The 17,306-nt window shown below is 41.1% G+C and overlaps 1 protein-coding gene across 1 annotated transcript in view; it reads right to left on the bottom strand.

The window, feature by feature from the left end:
* Positions 1–17,000, bottom strand: part of LOC124249711 (complement receptor type 1-like) — a 56,127-nt gene extending 39,127 nt beyond the window's left edge. The window contains exons 1-7 of the mRNA XM_046680952.1: positions 16,793–17,000; positions 14,741–14,976; positions 14,363–14,687; positions 8,518–8,706; positions 8,083–8,185; positions 1,474–1,559; positions 435–632 (exon numbers count right to left, since the gene is read on the bottom strand). Of these exons, the coding sequence (XP_046536908.1) occupies positions 435–632; positions 1,474–1,559; positions 8,083–8,185; positions 8,518–8,706; positions 14,363–14,687; positions 14,741–14,976; positions 16,793–17,000 (1,345 nt within the window). The remainder of the gene's footprint in view (positions 1–434; positions 633–1,473; positions 1,560–8,082; positions 8,186–8,517; positions 8,707–14,362; positions 14,688–14,740; positions 14,977–16,792) is intronic.
* Between the last annotated feature and the right edge of the window lie 306 nt (positions 17,001–17,306).

Here is a 17,306-nt window from a genome sequence, read left to right as displayed (position 1 = left end):
TATTCTTTATAAATATGTTTTGTCACATTTATCAATCTTATCAGTAAAAGAGCTAATATTTTACAATTTACTCTACCACTTCCTACAGCCAAAACTCTCAGACTTCTTGTAATACAAGATAAAACTTTCTTACTTTTAAAGGCAGTATGTATTATTTTTTGATGCTATCAAGAAAAAAATCCTTACTCGTGTACATACGCAGCAGTTCACAATGTAAAATTGGAATGCCAAGAACATGTGAGGTGAGGGGTGGGGAACTCTGCAACTAGAACTATTTTTCACTCAATTTGACCTATATTAAGTTAAATTAGAAATCAATTTAACAGGAGGAGGACACACATGTGACTGTTCTGCTTACCAGTAGGTAAAACCATTCCCAAAGTGTTTCTACAGTATTTACATATGAAGACGAAAATAAATGGAACTTTTTGTACCTTTACACTCAGGAGGCTTACTACTCCATACGTCATTCCCAGAACAGACAAGCCTGCTCTCTCCAACAAGTGAATATTCATCCGGTCCATTTGAAGGATCACAACTGTAAATTACTACCTCACCGTATCTAAATTCCTCCTGGTCGCTTCTGCTGTGTTTTCCATTTTGTATTTTTGGAGGTGGTCTACAATACATCACTTAAAAAGGGAAAAACACAGACATGAAAGGCAAAAGGAAACATAAAAGATTAAGATGGCATTAGTAAAGTCCTAGGAACTGCTTCGATAGACTCATTAACATATGATTTGTACAATCTAGCTGTGCATCCAATATCCATTTAGAACAAGGATTCTATGAGAAATTGCATTATCCTAAATTCAAACCATTAACAAAGAAATGAACTTTCAAAATGAAACTTGTTTTCTTAAGTATCTATATAAAATATCTAGATGAAATATCTACGTCTATCTGCAAGGCCACACTATATTTTGTTCTCATCACAAGAGATGCTGACAATTAAATGAGAAAATATGCTTGTGATTAAAAATAAAATTCAGTGCTGGTTGACAAACGCTTTGGAATTTATAAGTATATCTGTTTGCTAAATTGGTGGTTCACAATACCAAGATAGTATTGTCTTTTTTCACTTTCATCCTTATGAGTGTATAGTGAAATTCTCCGAAGGCTACAAACTGTGTGACAAGGCAAAAGACTGAATCCAGATGTCATCCTTTCAGAAAGATACTGAAGAGATTTGTGATAATGTAAAACAATGCCACTATTCTATTTGTTTCAGAAAATTGATTTTTCACAAAAATCTGTTCCATATGTTACCATGTAGTGAGCTCACTGTTCTTAAAAGTTAACAAATAATTATTTAAAAAGTCTCAGTTTTAATTCCAATATAATGGATATCAAGATATAACCCACATAAAGGAAAGCTCGTTGGGGTCTTTGTTAATTTCAAAGGGTAAGGGGTTCTGAGGCCACAAAGTGTGAGAACTGCTGCTGTAAATTCTAAAGAGAGAAGATACCTACCTTGACATAGTGGGGGATTGTCACTCCAGTTCACAGTTTCTCCAACAATTTCACAATATAGAATTTTAGTTCCAATTAAGTTAAAACTAAAAGAAAAAGGACAAATTTACTGTGTTCTTTACAGTTAACAAGATGCAAATAATAATGAAGAAAATACTTATATGGTTGTTTTTCCGCACTAATGTAGTTTGAGAAGTTTCTAAAATAATGAAACTGCTAACAAAATGTGCAATTTAATTAAAGAGTTTCTGCATTTAAATGCACACTGGCCAGGAGGAAAATGTCTAAATAAATCTGTCATACCTGTCAGTCAGGCCTCTTTTCTCTCTCTGGCAATCACATTACACGTTCATTTCTACGTCCTCAGTCATGCCATTCTGCGCAGTAAGGACAGTGACTGAGTAGAGAGAAGAGGCCCTGGAGTTTGCTGCCTGGATGCCAGTCCCAGCCTCCACGAGGGACTTGTATTGGAGCTTGGGCGAGTCCCCTAATGTTTCTCTGGCTCAGCTTCCTCATCGATGAAGAGCGGATATAGAACCTACCTCATGGGGCTGTTCTGAGGCTTAGATGAGTTAGCATCTGGCACACAGTGAGGGCCAGGTAGGTTTTGGCTCTTCGTAATCTTCTTTAGATCGGAATGTCTTTCTAGGAATAGGTCAGGAATTCTACTGGATGAACTCTTCTCTGATGATTTAAATTCACAGCACCCTCTCCTCCTTCCGGACTCTCATTGCAATGATCATGAATAATTCTATTTATTTGGTACTTCTCATTTACTATTTTGCTTTGACATCTCTCTGGATATATTTTGTTTCTTAAGAAGGCTACAACTTCTTTGAGAAGAGTCTCTGTCTTAAACTTTTGGTATTTTTCAAAGCGCCTAGCAGACTCTCTATGAGTATTAACTGGATGTTCCAATATTTTCACTTGATTAAGTTAAAAAATATTAAGTGAAACTGCCTGTACATGCTTCCACCTGACTTTTACGCCAATGTTCACTGATTCCATATTAGAATATGTTAGGAGATGGAAGCCCAGTGTCTCCCACCCAGACAACAATTGTACTGGTAGAATCTGATTCATGTAACTATTTTGGAACTCTGGAGTTTGTTGATAGCTTGCAATTTCCAGGGGAAGACTTAGACAGGTAATTTGCCTTAATTTTGGTCAATTTCAGCAACTAGTGCAGTGGCAGCTACCCATCCCCCACTCTCAACAGGCATATGTCCCTGGAGCAGCTTATAAGCAGCCTGTAGGAGCCAGGTTGGGCAAAAAGGACTCTGTCCTGTAGTTATCAGTGATCTGTCCTCTTATCACTGATTGCTACTTCTGATCTCAGAGAAGCAGACAGAGAGGTGGGCAGCCATTGCTGTCACACCTAGCCCCATTTTTACGAGCCCCTTCTGTGCTGACTGAAGTGATTTTCAAGGGATTTAAAGATTCAGTGCCCTTTGCTATCCCCTTTATTTTTAAGTTTCTCTCCCTCAGGAGCCAGGCATTAAAAACTAGGACAATTTCATATGTGAGGAAAATTAGAAAGTGACTATGCACTCCCACAGAAAGGCTCAGAAAAGACTTGAGAAGTCCTTCCAGTTTACACATCAGGCTGATGCTCAGCACAGAGACAATCTACAACAATAAAAAGACAAAACCAATAAAACATCAAGCCTTAGGAAAGTGGGATAATCTTTCCAGAGTTACTGCATTATTAGATTCAACTGTCCAGGTCAACAAAAAATCACAGCACATAGAAAGGAAGAGGAAGTATGGTCCATTCAAAAGAAAAAATAAATCAACAGAAATTGTCCCTGAAAAGACCTCACGGTGGATTTACTAAATAAAGACTCTAAAATACGTGTCTTGCACAGGTGCTCTCGGTGGCAAATTGGAAGTTTCCACTACCACCACCTTCTTTTTCTTCAATGAGGGGCTGAAGAGCAGATGCAGACATGCAGATCTTTATGAAGACCTGCAGGGCAAGACTATCATTCTTGAGGTTGAGCCTAATGACACCAGTGAGAATGTCAAAACCAAAATCCAAGACAAGAAGGGCATCATCTCTCAACAATGTCTGATTTTTGCAGGCAAACAGCTAGAGGATAGGCACAGTCTCACAGAGCACAATATTCAGACAGAGTCTACAGTGTACTTGGTGCTTCACCTGTGGGGTGGCATCATCAAGCCTTCCCTCTGCCAGCTCACCCAGAAAAACAACTGCTACAGGATGATCTGCAAGTATTATGCTCACCTATACCCCTGTGCTGTCCACTGTCACAACAAGTACGGCCACAACAACAACTTGTGCCCCAAAAAGAAGGTCAGATAAGTCCTCTTCACTGGCTCCTCCTTTGCCTGTAGGATGGCCTCCTGACTGAGCCCCAAGGCCCTGGGGTCTCAATAAAATTTGAAAGATAAAAGAAAAAACTGTCTTAAAGATGCTCTGAGAACTAACAGAAGAACTGTATAAAGTCAAGAAAATAATGTGTGAACAAAATGCAAATATCAATTAGGTGACAGGAAACCTTAAAGAAACCAGAGGTAAATTATGGAATTGAAAAGTACAATGACTGCAATGAAAAAGTCACTATAGGAATTAAAGGCATATTTGAGCAAGCAGAAGAAAGAACTGCTGAACTTGAAGATACAAGAATGGAAATTACTGAGTCTGAGGAACAGAAAGAAGGACTGAATAAATATGAACAGAGCCTAAAGGACATGCAGGACACCAAGACACAGATCAACATAAACACTGTGGGACCCTCAGGAGGAGAAAATAGCAAGAAGGGTGCAGAGAGAACAGTTGAGGAAATAATGGCTGAAAATTTCCTAAATTTAATGAAATGCATGAATGTAAACATCCAAAAAGCTCAACAAACTCCAAGTAAGATGAACTCAAAGAGACCCACACTAAGACACACAATAACGAAACTTTCAGAAGCCAAAGAGAGAATCTTGAAAGCTTCAAGAGGAAAGTGAATCATCACATCCAAGGGATTTTAAATAAGATTATCAGAAGACTTCTCATCAGAAACTCAGAAGCCATAAGACAGTTGACCAACATACTCAAAGTGCTAAAAGGAAGAGTCGCCCCCAAATCCTCTATCCAGCAAAACTGTCCTTCAAAAGTGAAGGAGAAATTCAGGCATTCACAAAATAAACTGGCAGAGTTAGTGACCACTAGACTTTCCCTGCAAGAAATTTCCAGGGACCCCTGAAAGGTGAAATGAAAGGACTCAACAGTAACTCTAAGCCATTTGGATAAATAAACATCTCACCAATGGTAAATATATGGGCAATTATGAAAGCTAGTATTACTATGATAATCGACTGTTACTGCAAATTTTCTATCTGATTTCAGAGACTAATCTTTTTAAAGAACACAAAGATAATATTAGTGTAGAAGCTAGTATTATCATTATAAGTGTAGAGGCTAGCATGACATCAAAATCGAGAAGGGTTGGGGATGGATCTGTAGAGAAGCAGTTTTTCTAATTTATTGAAGTTAAGTTTGTATAAATTCAAATTAGAGTGTTATAACTATAGGATGTTAAATGTAATCCTCATGGTAACCACAAAGAAAATAGACATCGAAAATACACAAAAGAACTTAAACAGTTCACTACAAAAATCAGCTAAACACAAAAGAAAACAGTAATACAGGAAATGAGGGACAAAAATAAAACCCATAAGGCATATAGAAAAGAAATAGCACAATGACAGAGTAACTCACTCCTTCTCAGTAACTACATTAAACGTAAATGGATCAAACTCTCCAATCAAATGACAGAGACTAGCAGAATGGATAAAAACACAATTGAACTCTATGCAGTCTACAAGAGACTCACCTGAGATGCAAAGACAAAAACAAGTTGTAAGTGAAAGGATGAAAACAGTTATTCCATGAAAATAGTAACCAAGAGAAAGGAGAGGTGGCTATACTAATATCAGACAAAATAGACTTTAAATCAAAAATAGTTACAAGAGATAAGAAGACTATATATTAATAAAGGTTCAATACTGCAAGAAGATATACCAAGTATAAACATTTATGTACCTAATGACAGCCTATCAAAATATATGAAGCAAAAAGTGACAGAATTCAAGGGATAAATACACATTTCTATGTAATAGGCATATCTACAATAATAGTTAGAGATTTCAAAACCCCATTCACAATAATGAATAGAACTAGACAGAAGATAAATAAGGAAACAGAGGGCTTGTACAACACAATAAACTTAGACCTCACAGACACATATAGAGAAGTCTATCCAACAGAATATACAGTCTTCTCAAGTGCACACAGGACATTTTCCAAGACAGACCATATGTTAGGCCACAAATTAATAAAACAAATTAATGTAATTTATAATACAATTAATTATATAATATATAACATATAATACCAAAATAACAACATAATTATGTAGGCCACAAATTAATATTAACCAATAGATTTAAAAATACGGATATTGTACAAAGTCTCTTCTCCAACCAAAATGGGATGAAGTTAGGAACTAATATCAAAGAGAAAAGTGGAAAATTCACAAAATTGTGAAAATTAAATAACAAACTTTTAAACAACCACTGGATCAAAGAAGAAATCACAAGGAAAATTAGAAAATGCTTTGAGATAAATGAAAATGAAAACATAACATATCAAAACTTATGGGATGCAGCAAAGGCAGTGCCAAGGGGGACCATACAGCTATAAATGTTTACATTAAAAAAACCAAGAGATCTGAAATCAACCACCGAACATTACAACTTAAAGAACTAGAAAAAGAAGAACTAAACCCAAAGCTAGCAGAAGGCAATATATAATGAAGATTAGAGCACAAAATAGAGAAGAAAAAAACAACAGAGAAAATCAATGAAACCAAAACTTGGTGTTTGAAAAGATCAACAAAATTGACAAGCTTATAGTGAAATGGACTAAGAAAAAAGAGAAGACTAAAATTACTGAAATCAGAAATTAAGTGGGCACATTACTACTAATTCTACAGAAATAAAAAATATGAAGAGAGTACTATGAAAAATTTTATGCCAAAAAACTGAATAGCCTAGATAAAATGGACAAATTCCTAGAAACACAAATCTACCAAGACCAAATCATTAAGAAATAAGTAATCTGAATAAACCTATAACTACTAAGGAGACCCAAACAGTAATCAAAAATCTCCCAATAAAGAAAATCCCTGGGCCTCCAGGTTACACTGGTGAATTCTACCAAATATTTAAAGAAAAACTAATACCAATCCTTACCAAAGTTTTCCAAAAATTTGAAGGGAAGAAAGTTTTCCAAACTCATTCTACAAGACCAGCATTACCGTGATACCAAAGCTAGACAAAGACACTACAAGAAAAGAAAGCTACAAACCAATATGCCTGATGAACATTAAAGTAAAAATCCTCAACAAAATACTAGCAAACAATTTTGCAGCATATTAAGAGGATTATACATCATGAGCATGTGGGAGTTATTCCTGGAATGGAAACATCCTCAACATAGGAAATTCGATCAATGTAATATGCCTCATCAACAGAATAGAGGGAAAAAACAATAAGATCATCTCAATTGCTGCAAAAAAAATGCATTTGACAAAATTCACTATGTTTTTATGATAAGAATACTCAACAAATGGGGAACAGAAGGAAACAACTTCAAGATACTAAATGCCATACATGAAAAACCCACAGCAAACATCCTATTCAATGGTGAAAAGCTAAAAGCTTTTCCTCTAAGATGAAGAACAAGGCAAGGATGCCTGCTTTTACCATTTCTAGTCAACATAGTACTGCAAGTTCTAGACAGAGCAATTTGGAAAGAAAAGAAATAAAAGTCAACCAAATTGCAAAGGAAGCTGTAAAATTATCATTGTCTGCAGATGATATGTTCTCATACGTAAAAAACTCTAAAGATTACATGCACCCACAATCTCAAAAAAATCAGAATAAATCAATTCAGCAAAGTAACAGGATACAAAGTTGATATTAAAAAATCAGTTGCATTTCTATAGTGTATTACACTTACCCTCTAAACACACATTTTTCATAAATGCCCAGCATTCCCAATACATACTATTAAAAGAGCCCCATCGAACAAAGGCTATTATTAAGTGCTCAGGACCTCTTTTTGAGATGCTTCATTCCTTCGCAGCAGTCTCAAAGATAAGGTTTTCCAACTAAGACATCTTGCTCAACATTATGGTCCCGACTGACCAGGTCAATTTTGGTCTGCTGGCCCCTTCCAGTGTTACCTCAGTCAGTATAAGAGTATCTTTGGATGGCAATTCTACCTCCCATTTCCAGAAGCCCTACTTCAACTCTGAGAGCTGGCCGTTTTAAATAGAGTGCACTCTGTTGGGATAGGCTTATTATTATAATAGTAGTATACAATTTTGCTTTCCTTCAATTCAAATTTCTTCCTATTAATTACACATCTTTTCAACCTCCATAAAAAGCCCAGGAGTTGTTTGGCTACAAGCACAACTTGTCACATAGAAAGCAAAATGGAATCAACTTTATGGACATGCTTTAGAAAAGAAGCAAGACAAAAATGGACTTCAAAACAGTTACCTTATTTCCTCTAAGGAGCAACTTACTTACCCCTCATTACAAAAATAATGAATCTGTGAACCAAACGTCAAAGTTCCATTAACATATTCTACTTTGCCATTTATGAGGTCTCCTGGATGTGGACATGATTTTCCTAAAAGATAATTTTCAAATTCATTGTTTTATATGAATTTCAAAAGATTTTAATCAAAATCAAAATTCTACATTGTTCTTTGCAATTTGTGGGAATATTATTGACTTTCTTTAACTATGATAAGGCCAAACTTAAGATTCACATTGACCTAGGCAACCAGCTGCCAAGAAAAAGATTCCCTGGAGATTTTTCAAAGCCCTAAAAACTACCTTGCTTTCTAAAACCTACATTCACATGAGAAAATGATCATCTCAGTAGTGGAATGTGTGCTGTAAAATGTGTGAATATCTCTAGAGCAAAAAAAAAACTCAAAAAATGTTTTGTTTACTTACTTGTACAAGCCTCCCGGAGTGGTGTCCATGTGTTATCAGCCTGACAGCGGGCAGAGGTGGGAAGAGGAGGTCTCTTGAGCTGGTAACCTAGACGACACTCGTATTCTACTGTGGCACCAGGGCTGTAATGGCGTTGAGCGACACCCTTCAGTTTCATAGATTCGTATCTTAGTGGATCACCACAGGCATCTAGAAAAAAGAGAATAAGAACATGAAAATAAAGCATTTCACCTCTTTCACCAGACAGGGCCTGTGGCCTGGCAGCAGGTAAGAAGTACAGAATAAAGGAAAGATTCTTGAAAAGATGTTAAATGACTGTCCATGCTTTTCCCCAACTGGTGGCAGTTGTGGACGATGTGTCTTGCTTGTTTTTAATAACATCTTATTAGCTTTTGGTTTCTTGGGGAATAAGCTTAATTTTCACTCATCAGTAAATTGAAGAGACAAAATCAATGTTTTTGGTTTATAATATATTTATAGGTATGCATCCTTCCCCACTTTTTTCTAAATTCATTCCCAAACTCACATCTCCTCAAAGAAGTCTCTATAGTATATAGCACTCTGCTGAGATTACCCTCCACAGTTTGAAACACAAACTCATGATCACTTGGCACTGCAGGCTCAGTCTCCTCTCAGAAGGTGAGCTCCGAGAGCTCAGGGATCACATGCCTTCTTTTTCTACTACACTCTCTACCCAGCGGGTGCTCAACAAATGCTACGCTAAGAGGCAGTGATTAAATAAGCATCATGGATTTCACAGATCAAAATAAAGATGGACTGAAGTCCTTCAAAATGTAAGATATTTCATATCTTTCATATTGGTGAATTGAGAATTTTATAAGTGAATAGAAGCCATTTAAATATCACAGTGTACTATTTTGACAGGCTTACATGAAAAACACTTTGCTTTCATGGACATTATTTTATATAATTCAATCTTCCTTCACTGATCAATGGATCATGCAGTCCCTCAGAAGCACCCTGAGGTAGCTGTTTGTCCAATATATCCCTGTAGTAAAGGTACTACATTGCTACGCTTTTAGATAAATTTTTTACTTTGGATTTATTTTGTAGGGGGGGCCATTTTTTCTACTTAAAATAATGTCACTTCTACTTCAGCAATTTCTTACATTGCAACTACAATAATATTGATATGACAGAGTGACCAATGTTCTTCCATGTCAGATGCCTGTCAATGGCTCCCCATTCCCCTCAAGATAACGTCTAAGCCCCTTCACATGGCTAACAGTCTTTTAAAATCTGTCACTATCAGGACGCTGTTCACTCTTGCACACTATTCTCAAGCCATATTTGAATTCATGTAGTGTCCATTCAGAGACTTGAATTACATTAGCACTGCAGGCTCCATGCATCACTTTACTTCAACTTTGACCAGGGACCCTGCCATTCCTCCCACCCACTCATCCTTCAGTTTCATCTTAGATGCCACTTCTTCCTTGAAGCTCCTGACATCTCTCAATCAAAAAACTGGGTTAAGTGTTCTCCTGCTGCCCCAACTAACTTCTACCATAGCTCTTTTCATATTGTAATTCTTTATTATTTATACTCCTTGTGAGTCTGTCACCTTCTTGAGAACCATGTCTCGTTCATCACTGCATTTCTAGTACCTAACGCCAGAGCTGAATGATCACTGGAATCAGTTCTATACTTTTTTCTTTTTTTAAAGATTTTATTCTTTTTCCTTTTTCTCCCCAAAGTCCCCCGGTACATAGTTGTATATTCTTCGTGGTGGGTCCTTCTAGTTGTGGCATGTGGGACGCTGCCTCAGCGTGGTTTGATGAGCAGTGCCATGTCCGCGCCCAGGATTCGAACCAACGAAACACTGGGCCGCCTGCAGTGGAGCGCGCGAACTTAACCACTCAGCCACGGGACCAGCCCCTCAGTTCTACACACTTTTAAATCCAAATTCAAATTCTTTACTGTTCAGCCAACTGGTTCCAGAGGTATATGCAAATCATGATTTTTTTTCTTTGCTGACTGTCTTCAAATTTATTTCACTGATTTAGTTACAGACATTTCCCTTTACCAGAGTTTTTAATTTCTTTCACGTCAAAATATTTATGCTTAGTTTATTATTTTATCATGAATCCATTCTTCACTACAGCTATTATATGAAATGGTGTTTTAACATTCTCAAAGGTGAACTCTAAAGATTGTGGGTTATATTTGTTCTATATATTGTGGGTTAATGAAAGATTCCAGTAGTTGGTTCTTACAACAATAGTGATGATAGTAATAATTTTAGAAAAAGCAAATTTAAGCACTACTTGTGCCAAACATTATTTTAAGTGCTTTTAAACTAACTTAATCTTCATGATAATCCTATGAGTTGAGATTACTCTTCCATAATAGTTCCAGGTACTATTTGCCCCTCCTTAAGATGAGCAAACTGAAGCATAGTAAGGTGAAGTACTTTGCCCAAGAAACATTCCCAATAGGTAGAAAGACCCAGGAGTGAAGCCAGGCAGCCTGGTTCCACTACGACCACCACTTCCCATCACGGTCTCTCATCTGGAACCCTCGCGTGCTTACACCAAGACACTGTGTCTGCAAGTTAGTCCTCAAGAAATGACCTGCTACTGAGCCTGGGGAAATTAGAGCAACCCTAATGTAGATCTGCGTTGTGCCAAGTCAAACAGAACGGCTCAAGGTGCCCTAAAAGGACAGGTAATAACATCATGCCTGAATTTTATGATGGTGACTGTTCATTCCTGACTATCCTGTTGCTTTTCACAATTTTTCACTCTATGATCTAGTCCTCTCCTTGCTCTCGCCTCCTTTGCCCTACTGCTGCCTCACTGGGTAGCTTGGCAGTCCATGAATCCCCGAGCCACGTCACATCTCTGAGCCGTTGCTCACACTGCTCCCTCTGCTCGGAACACCCTTCCTCCCTGCTCAGCAGCAATTCCTGCTCAACGCTTGTCTTCTAGACAAGGAGATAATCATCTTAAAGCTTTATGCACTGGAGAGAGCTGGCCACATAATTTCTTTTGTTGCCTGTCTCCCAGGATTCTGGTAACCTAGCAACTGACCAGACAAGGACTGCTGTCTTTGCATTGTAATATGCAGAATAAGGCCACTAAGTAACTACTGTGTAAGCACTTAGTGATATTGGCTTCTTTACTGGAAAGAAAGAGAAGACCTAAAATAGACAGAAGAAACCACCCATTATGCGAGATTGTGGGTTTGTCCAAAAAAGCAGACTCCTTCCGGAGGAATGAGACTGGTCCCCAAATTCAACAAATGTTCCCTTCTGCGACGTCATACCATTTGGCAACTACCTCTGAGATGACAAACCTCCCAGGCACAACCGTGTCTGCTCACAAAACCTTCTCCTCATCAGCTGCTTCAAAAGTGAAATGTTTATTTTATCCACATTTTCCCCTGCCCGGGATAGTAAGTTCTCATTTTACTTCCTCTAAGTTTCTTACCTCTTTGATTTTACCGTTCAACCTTAACCTTGTTTTTCCTCTTCATTTCTACTTTTGTTGTGTTCCATGATGCATCCTATTCATTTTAGTGATCTACTTTCCTCTATTTTAAATAGCTTTCAAAGTCTCCTTTAACTTCTAGCTTTAACACTATTCTAAACATTATTCTTCTTAAAAATTCCTTTTGTTTTCTTTTTACTACCACTGTTCCACCCCCCCACCCCCTCATATATAGAAATGAACTTGTTAATGATCTGTAACAAGTAAGACTGCAATACTGTGACCCTGGAGAGTCTACAAACAGGGGAAGACACAGCCTCCTGGACCCTCAGCTGTCCTGCCATAGGTTATAGGCACCGCAGGAAGGCCCTCGTAAATACAGTGCCTTGAAGAACCTTCCTCCTGAGGCATTTTTTCCAGAGATCTAAGCCCCTGCTGAATAGTATATTTAATTTTCTAGTATTTAATAGTAATACAAGACTGTTGAAATAGATGCAAAAAAAAAAAAACGGGCATTTGGAACCACAAGTGTGACAAGACAGACAAGACCTCTGCATTCTAGTGGGGAGCAAACAGAAAAGAGAGTTTAGGAATGGCGACTACAAGCCAGGGAGGATTTAAGCTGGAGAGTGTATGTGTGTCTACCTGAGACTAGGTGGTCAGGGAAGGTCCATCTGAGGGAGTCACATCTCAACTGACTTTGAAGAATAAGAAAGAGCCAATAATGCAAGAGGCAGGAGGACCATGTTGCAAGGCTGAAGGAATAGCAAGTGCAGAAGCCTCAAAGTGGCAGAGTTGGCCTGTTTGATGAGCAGGAAAGTCTTCCCCACCTCCACTCGTTTGCTAAATGCTGTCAGTCTCAGGCTCCTTTCCTCCAGAGCACTTCTTTTGGGTTATAACGTATTCATTAGTATTATGTTTTCGTTACTGTCTGCCACTCCCAACAACTTTTAGCAAATATTTCTTGATTATCTACTGTGTGCTTGGCACTGGGGATCTAACAGTGAGCAAACACAATCTCTGCTTATATTCGGGTGTGTGTGCAGACAGACAATAAAGATCATGAAAACAGGAATGGTTTGTTATTGCTGAGCAGGGTACGCTCAGGACCAGCACAGGACCTGGCACAGGGAAGGCAAATCTTTGTGGAATGAACGCTGCTAAGGAAAGAATGCAGCATACAAACGGTATATGTAACAGGATCCTGAAAATAACTTGGGCAAAGGAACACACGTGAATATGAAGACAGAAGAAATACACCAAAGTATTTAAAACAGTTGTCCTTTGATTTGTATATTTTATACAATAAGTATATCTTTTCCACCAAATATATTTCTAAAGTACTCATTTCCATTCAGTGAAACACGAAACAAATTTAGCTGATGGGCCTTCAGCCATAGTTTTTGAGCTGCAGAGGAAAGCCAAATTCACATTATTTATCGTTCATCTCTTACGATAATCATTTCTCACTACCAATATTTTTTAGGTTACTTCGGGTATCCCCTCCAATATGATCCAACCTAATGAAAAGAAAGGAAGAATGCCAAAAAGCCATTCGGTAATAAAACTGGATACTGTCTGTACTGATTGGGAGCAGGAAGATAACTACATGGGAAAAAAAAAAAGCAACAGCCTGCAAACGGATTCTAGTATGATCTTGGACAAGAAGGAGTCTGTCAACGTCAGGTACAAAAGCAGGGCGTGCCTTGCCAAACTCTCTGAACCGCAGGCACCCAGAGCCTGCTCTCACCCCAGCAGTACAGGCACACCACGCGCTTCCCAGCCCCCTGACGAAGCGAGCAGCGGACCTCCTCGCTCCACACTCGGCACCGCTGGGCTGGCCACTTCCGTGGAGCACACACCCGACAACACCGCCCGCGGCTTCCCCAGCCCAGCCACGCGGGGCACAAATACCCCTCTCAACACGGCACCATCCGGCCCAGGGAAGCAGGGCAAACCCTCCCCACCGGCACAGCACGAGTCCCAGTAACTCCCCCACGCTCCTGGGCACTCAAGAGCAAGCCCTCACCGCAAGCACCGCGTCCGCGCTCCCGTCCCGACTTGGCTCAGTGCCGGTAACAGCCTGCAAGCTTTCGCTAGGGACACAGCCTGGCCCGGTCAACACTGGCTCACCCACCCCGCCGCACCGCTCGGTGCCGACCACCAAGCCTTCACCTCCTGCGCTTCGTGGTCCTCACCGCCGGGATCCCTGCACAGCGCCACCCGGGGGGAAGGCTGGCCACGCACTACCTACTCCGCACGACCCGGGTCGACTCAGCCCCGCGCCACCTGCACGACCCAACGAGCGAAGTTCCCCCGCCCTCGGCTCCGGTCGGCCTGCCCCCGACCCGCTCCCGTTCGCGCTGGAGCGCACGCCCTCTCCAGGCTCCTACCGGACGGGGATACGGGTAGCGGGAGCACTAGGGCCCCTAAAAGGATCCCAGCGGAGCACCAAGAAGAGAAGTGGCTCTGGGGGCGACAGAGAGGTGCCGAGAGCGGCGCGCAAGAAGCCATCATTTTCGGGGAGATCCGCGAGATTCCCGCGAGCCGGGCGAGCGGAGCTTTTCGAGTCTGGTCACCAAACGCAACAATCCACGAGCTCACCAAGTGTGAAGGGCGGCACGGCGGGTGGGCGTGGCCTGTGTCAACCTGGGGCGGAAGTGACGTGACGCAGCTGGGCCGAGGGGCGGGGCCAATGGGGCGGCTGCAGAACGGGGCCTGGGCTCAGGGAAAGCGCGTTAGGGTTGAAGAGGACGCCGCCGGGAACTGACGGACCCGCGTCTGCGGGCGGCTCCGGCTCCTCCCGCGTGAGCCTGACCGCTCTCTGGCCGCACCCTCTGCAGACCTGCCCGGGAGCCCCGAGGAGGCTTGCGGGAAACGGCTGGGTCACCTCCGCATTCGTACGCGGTTAACACCCCACGCAGGAAGGGCGGAAAGGAAACAAGAGCTGGCGGGTCGTCAGTGGCCCTTTTCCGGATCGGTGGATCGAAAACTAAAGCGCCTCGACCTGAAAATAGAAACCGGGAGCCCAGGCAGCGGGTCACCGTGGGACCAGCCGCCTCAGGGCTTCAGTTGTCCTGGGGCGCTCCGGGCTTCAGGACTACCTGGGCCCTCAGTATTCAGCATCAGTCAGGCACAATTAGGGACAATACCTGAGAGCCGTGGTTGAGCCTCTGCTACTGCATCCCGTGCAGGCCTGCTAGAGTTCAAAACCATGAAGACTCGGCCTCTGCACTCGCAACCCCTATCGTGAATTACTCTCCCCCCACTGCCTTGAGAGCACGCCTGGGAAGGTCAATTATTAAGGGACACGGGGCCCTTAGACGCTGGGCCTCAGTTCTGTGGGGCCCTTGCCCTTGAGCAACTCAATGTTTTTTGAAGAGGGAATATACGTGCATGAAAAAGGTAAGGACAAGGGTGTATGATGTCCAAATTCCTGGCAGCAATGAATGCTATTATTACTGAGATGGGTAGGAATTGATAACAGGGAGAAATTTTCTGGTGAAACAATCTCTCAGTGCTGGAAAATTAAGAATGAGCAAGATTTATTTGTAGAGTTGTAAACCTGTATGACCACAAAAGTAGAAAAAAAAAAGGTAACATGACTGGTATTTAAAAAGCAGACTAAAGGAGCTGACATTTTCTTCCTGTTGGGCGGCAAAGAATAAAAACATCAACCTTGGGGCCAGCCCAATGGGGTAGTGGTTGAGGTCCCACACTCTGCTTTGGCGGCCTGGGGTTCACAGGTTCAGATCCAGGGTGCGGACCTAGCACTGCTCTTCAAGCGGTGCTGTGATGGCATCCCACGTAAAATAGAGGAAGACTGACACGGATGCTAGCTCAGGACTGATCTTCCTCACTAAATAAGTAAATATATGAAAGCATCAACCAATGTGAGTAAACATTTTGGGGGCCTAGCACCCTCAAAATTTAATTTTTAACATAACTTTCATATGTTAAAAGTTTTAAAAGAAACATGTTGTTTAAACCACCAATTCCATTTAGAGTTTATCCCAAAGAAATTGTCAGAGCTGTGGATAAAGAAGTATAATTTAGGAAAAAATATAAACTCTTGTGTCTAGCAAAATTATAAGGAATTTTTGACAGGTGGCTTTACGGGATGCAGTGTAAAAATATATCAGTATGAGAAACTATGTGATAAATAAATGACAAGCAATAGGATATTGGAGTATATGAGGAATCCTTTGGTGTAAAATTAATTCAGCCTGAACTTGTTTTTCCAAAAGAGCCTGATGTGGCCATTGTGCATGCATTTTTTATCAGCTTTAAGTATTTGCTATGTCCCAAAGATAAGAATAATACTCTTAAAGATAAGGATGTAGGGGCCGGCCCAGTGGCACAGCAGTTAAGTTCCCACATTTCGCTTCTTAGTGGCCCAAGGTTCGCGGGTTTGGATCTTGGGTGTGGACATGCCACCGCTTGGCAAAAGACATGCTGTGCTAGGCGTCTCACATATAAAGTAGAGGAAGATGGGCACAGATATTAGCTCAGGGCCAGTCTTCCTCAGCAAAAAGAGGAAGATTGGCAGTAGTTAGCTCAGGGCTAATCTTCCTCAAAAAAAAAAAAAAAGAGAAAAGAAAAGAGACTCACATGATAGGCTCTGAGTGCATCTTGGTGAGAGGTGAGACCTCTCCAGGGACCAAGACGTTGGTGGCAGCCGTTACTGTGACCTAGTACAGGCATGCTGAGACACTGGTGGATGCCATTGGAGTTTTTTCCCTGGCCTGTTAGCCCAGGGTCTGCCCCACTGATTTAATCCAGCTCAGCCAGGGCAGGCAGCCGGCCCTAGGGACTGGCCCCACCCAACAGCAAGCCCTTAGGCAACTTTTCAACTTGAATAGACTGGATGCCTAGATCCTCTGAAGGCTGAGTAGTGGGTCCACCTCTGCGAGGCAGGGTGTACATGAGGAGTGGTGGAGTGGGTGGGGCATTGGTGGCATGGCGGGGGCGGGGGGGGGGGCTCTGCAGTGGGATGACTGGTTCTGCTCCAGAGGAATGGCACATGTGCATGGGTCAGGACTGTGTTGACGGTGTGTGCTGACCTGTGAGCCATAGGGCTTATAAACAACAGAAGACCTGTGCTTCACAAATAACCACATAGGGGATTGGCTGCACCTTCCAAAGCCTGAAACAAGTGGGTGCTAAACAAAATGCTACTGAAGAGCTATTGGGTCAATGAAAAAATCAAAGGAGAAATCAAAAAATACCTGGAAACATATGAAAGTGAAAACACACCATGTCAAAATCTATAGGATATAGCAAAAGCAGTTCTAAGGAAGTTTATAGCAATTCAGGCTTAACTCAACAAACAAGAAA

The sequence above is a fragment of the Equus quagga genome, chromosome 13 (assembly GCF_021613505.1).
Source record: "Equus quagga isolate Etosha38 chromosome 13, UCLA_HA_Equagga_1.0, whole genome shotgun sequence".
Taxonomy (NCBI): Eukaryota; Metazoa; Chordata; class Mammalia; order Perissodactyla; family Equidae; genus Equus; species Equus quagga.
This window is presented reverse-complemented; position numbering and strand designations above follow the sequence as displayed.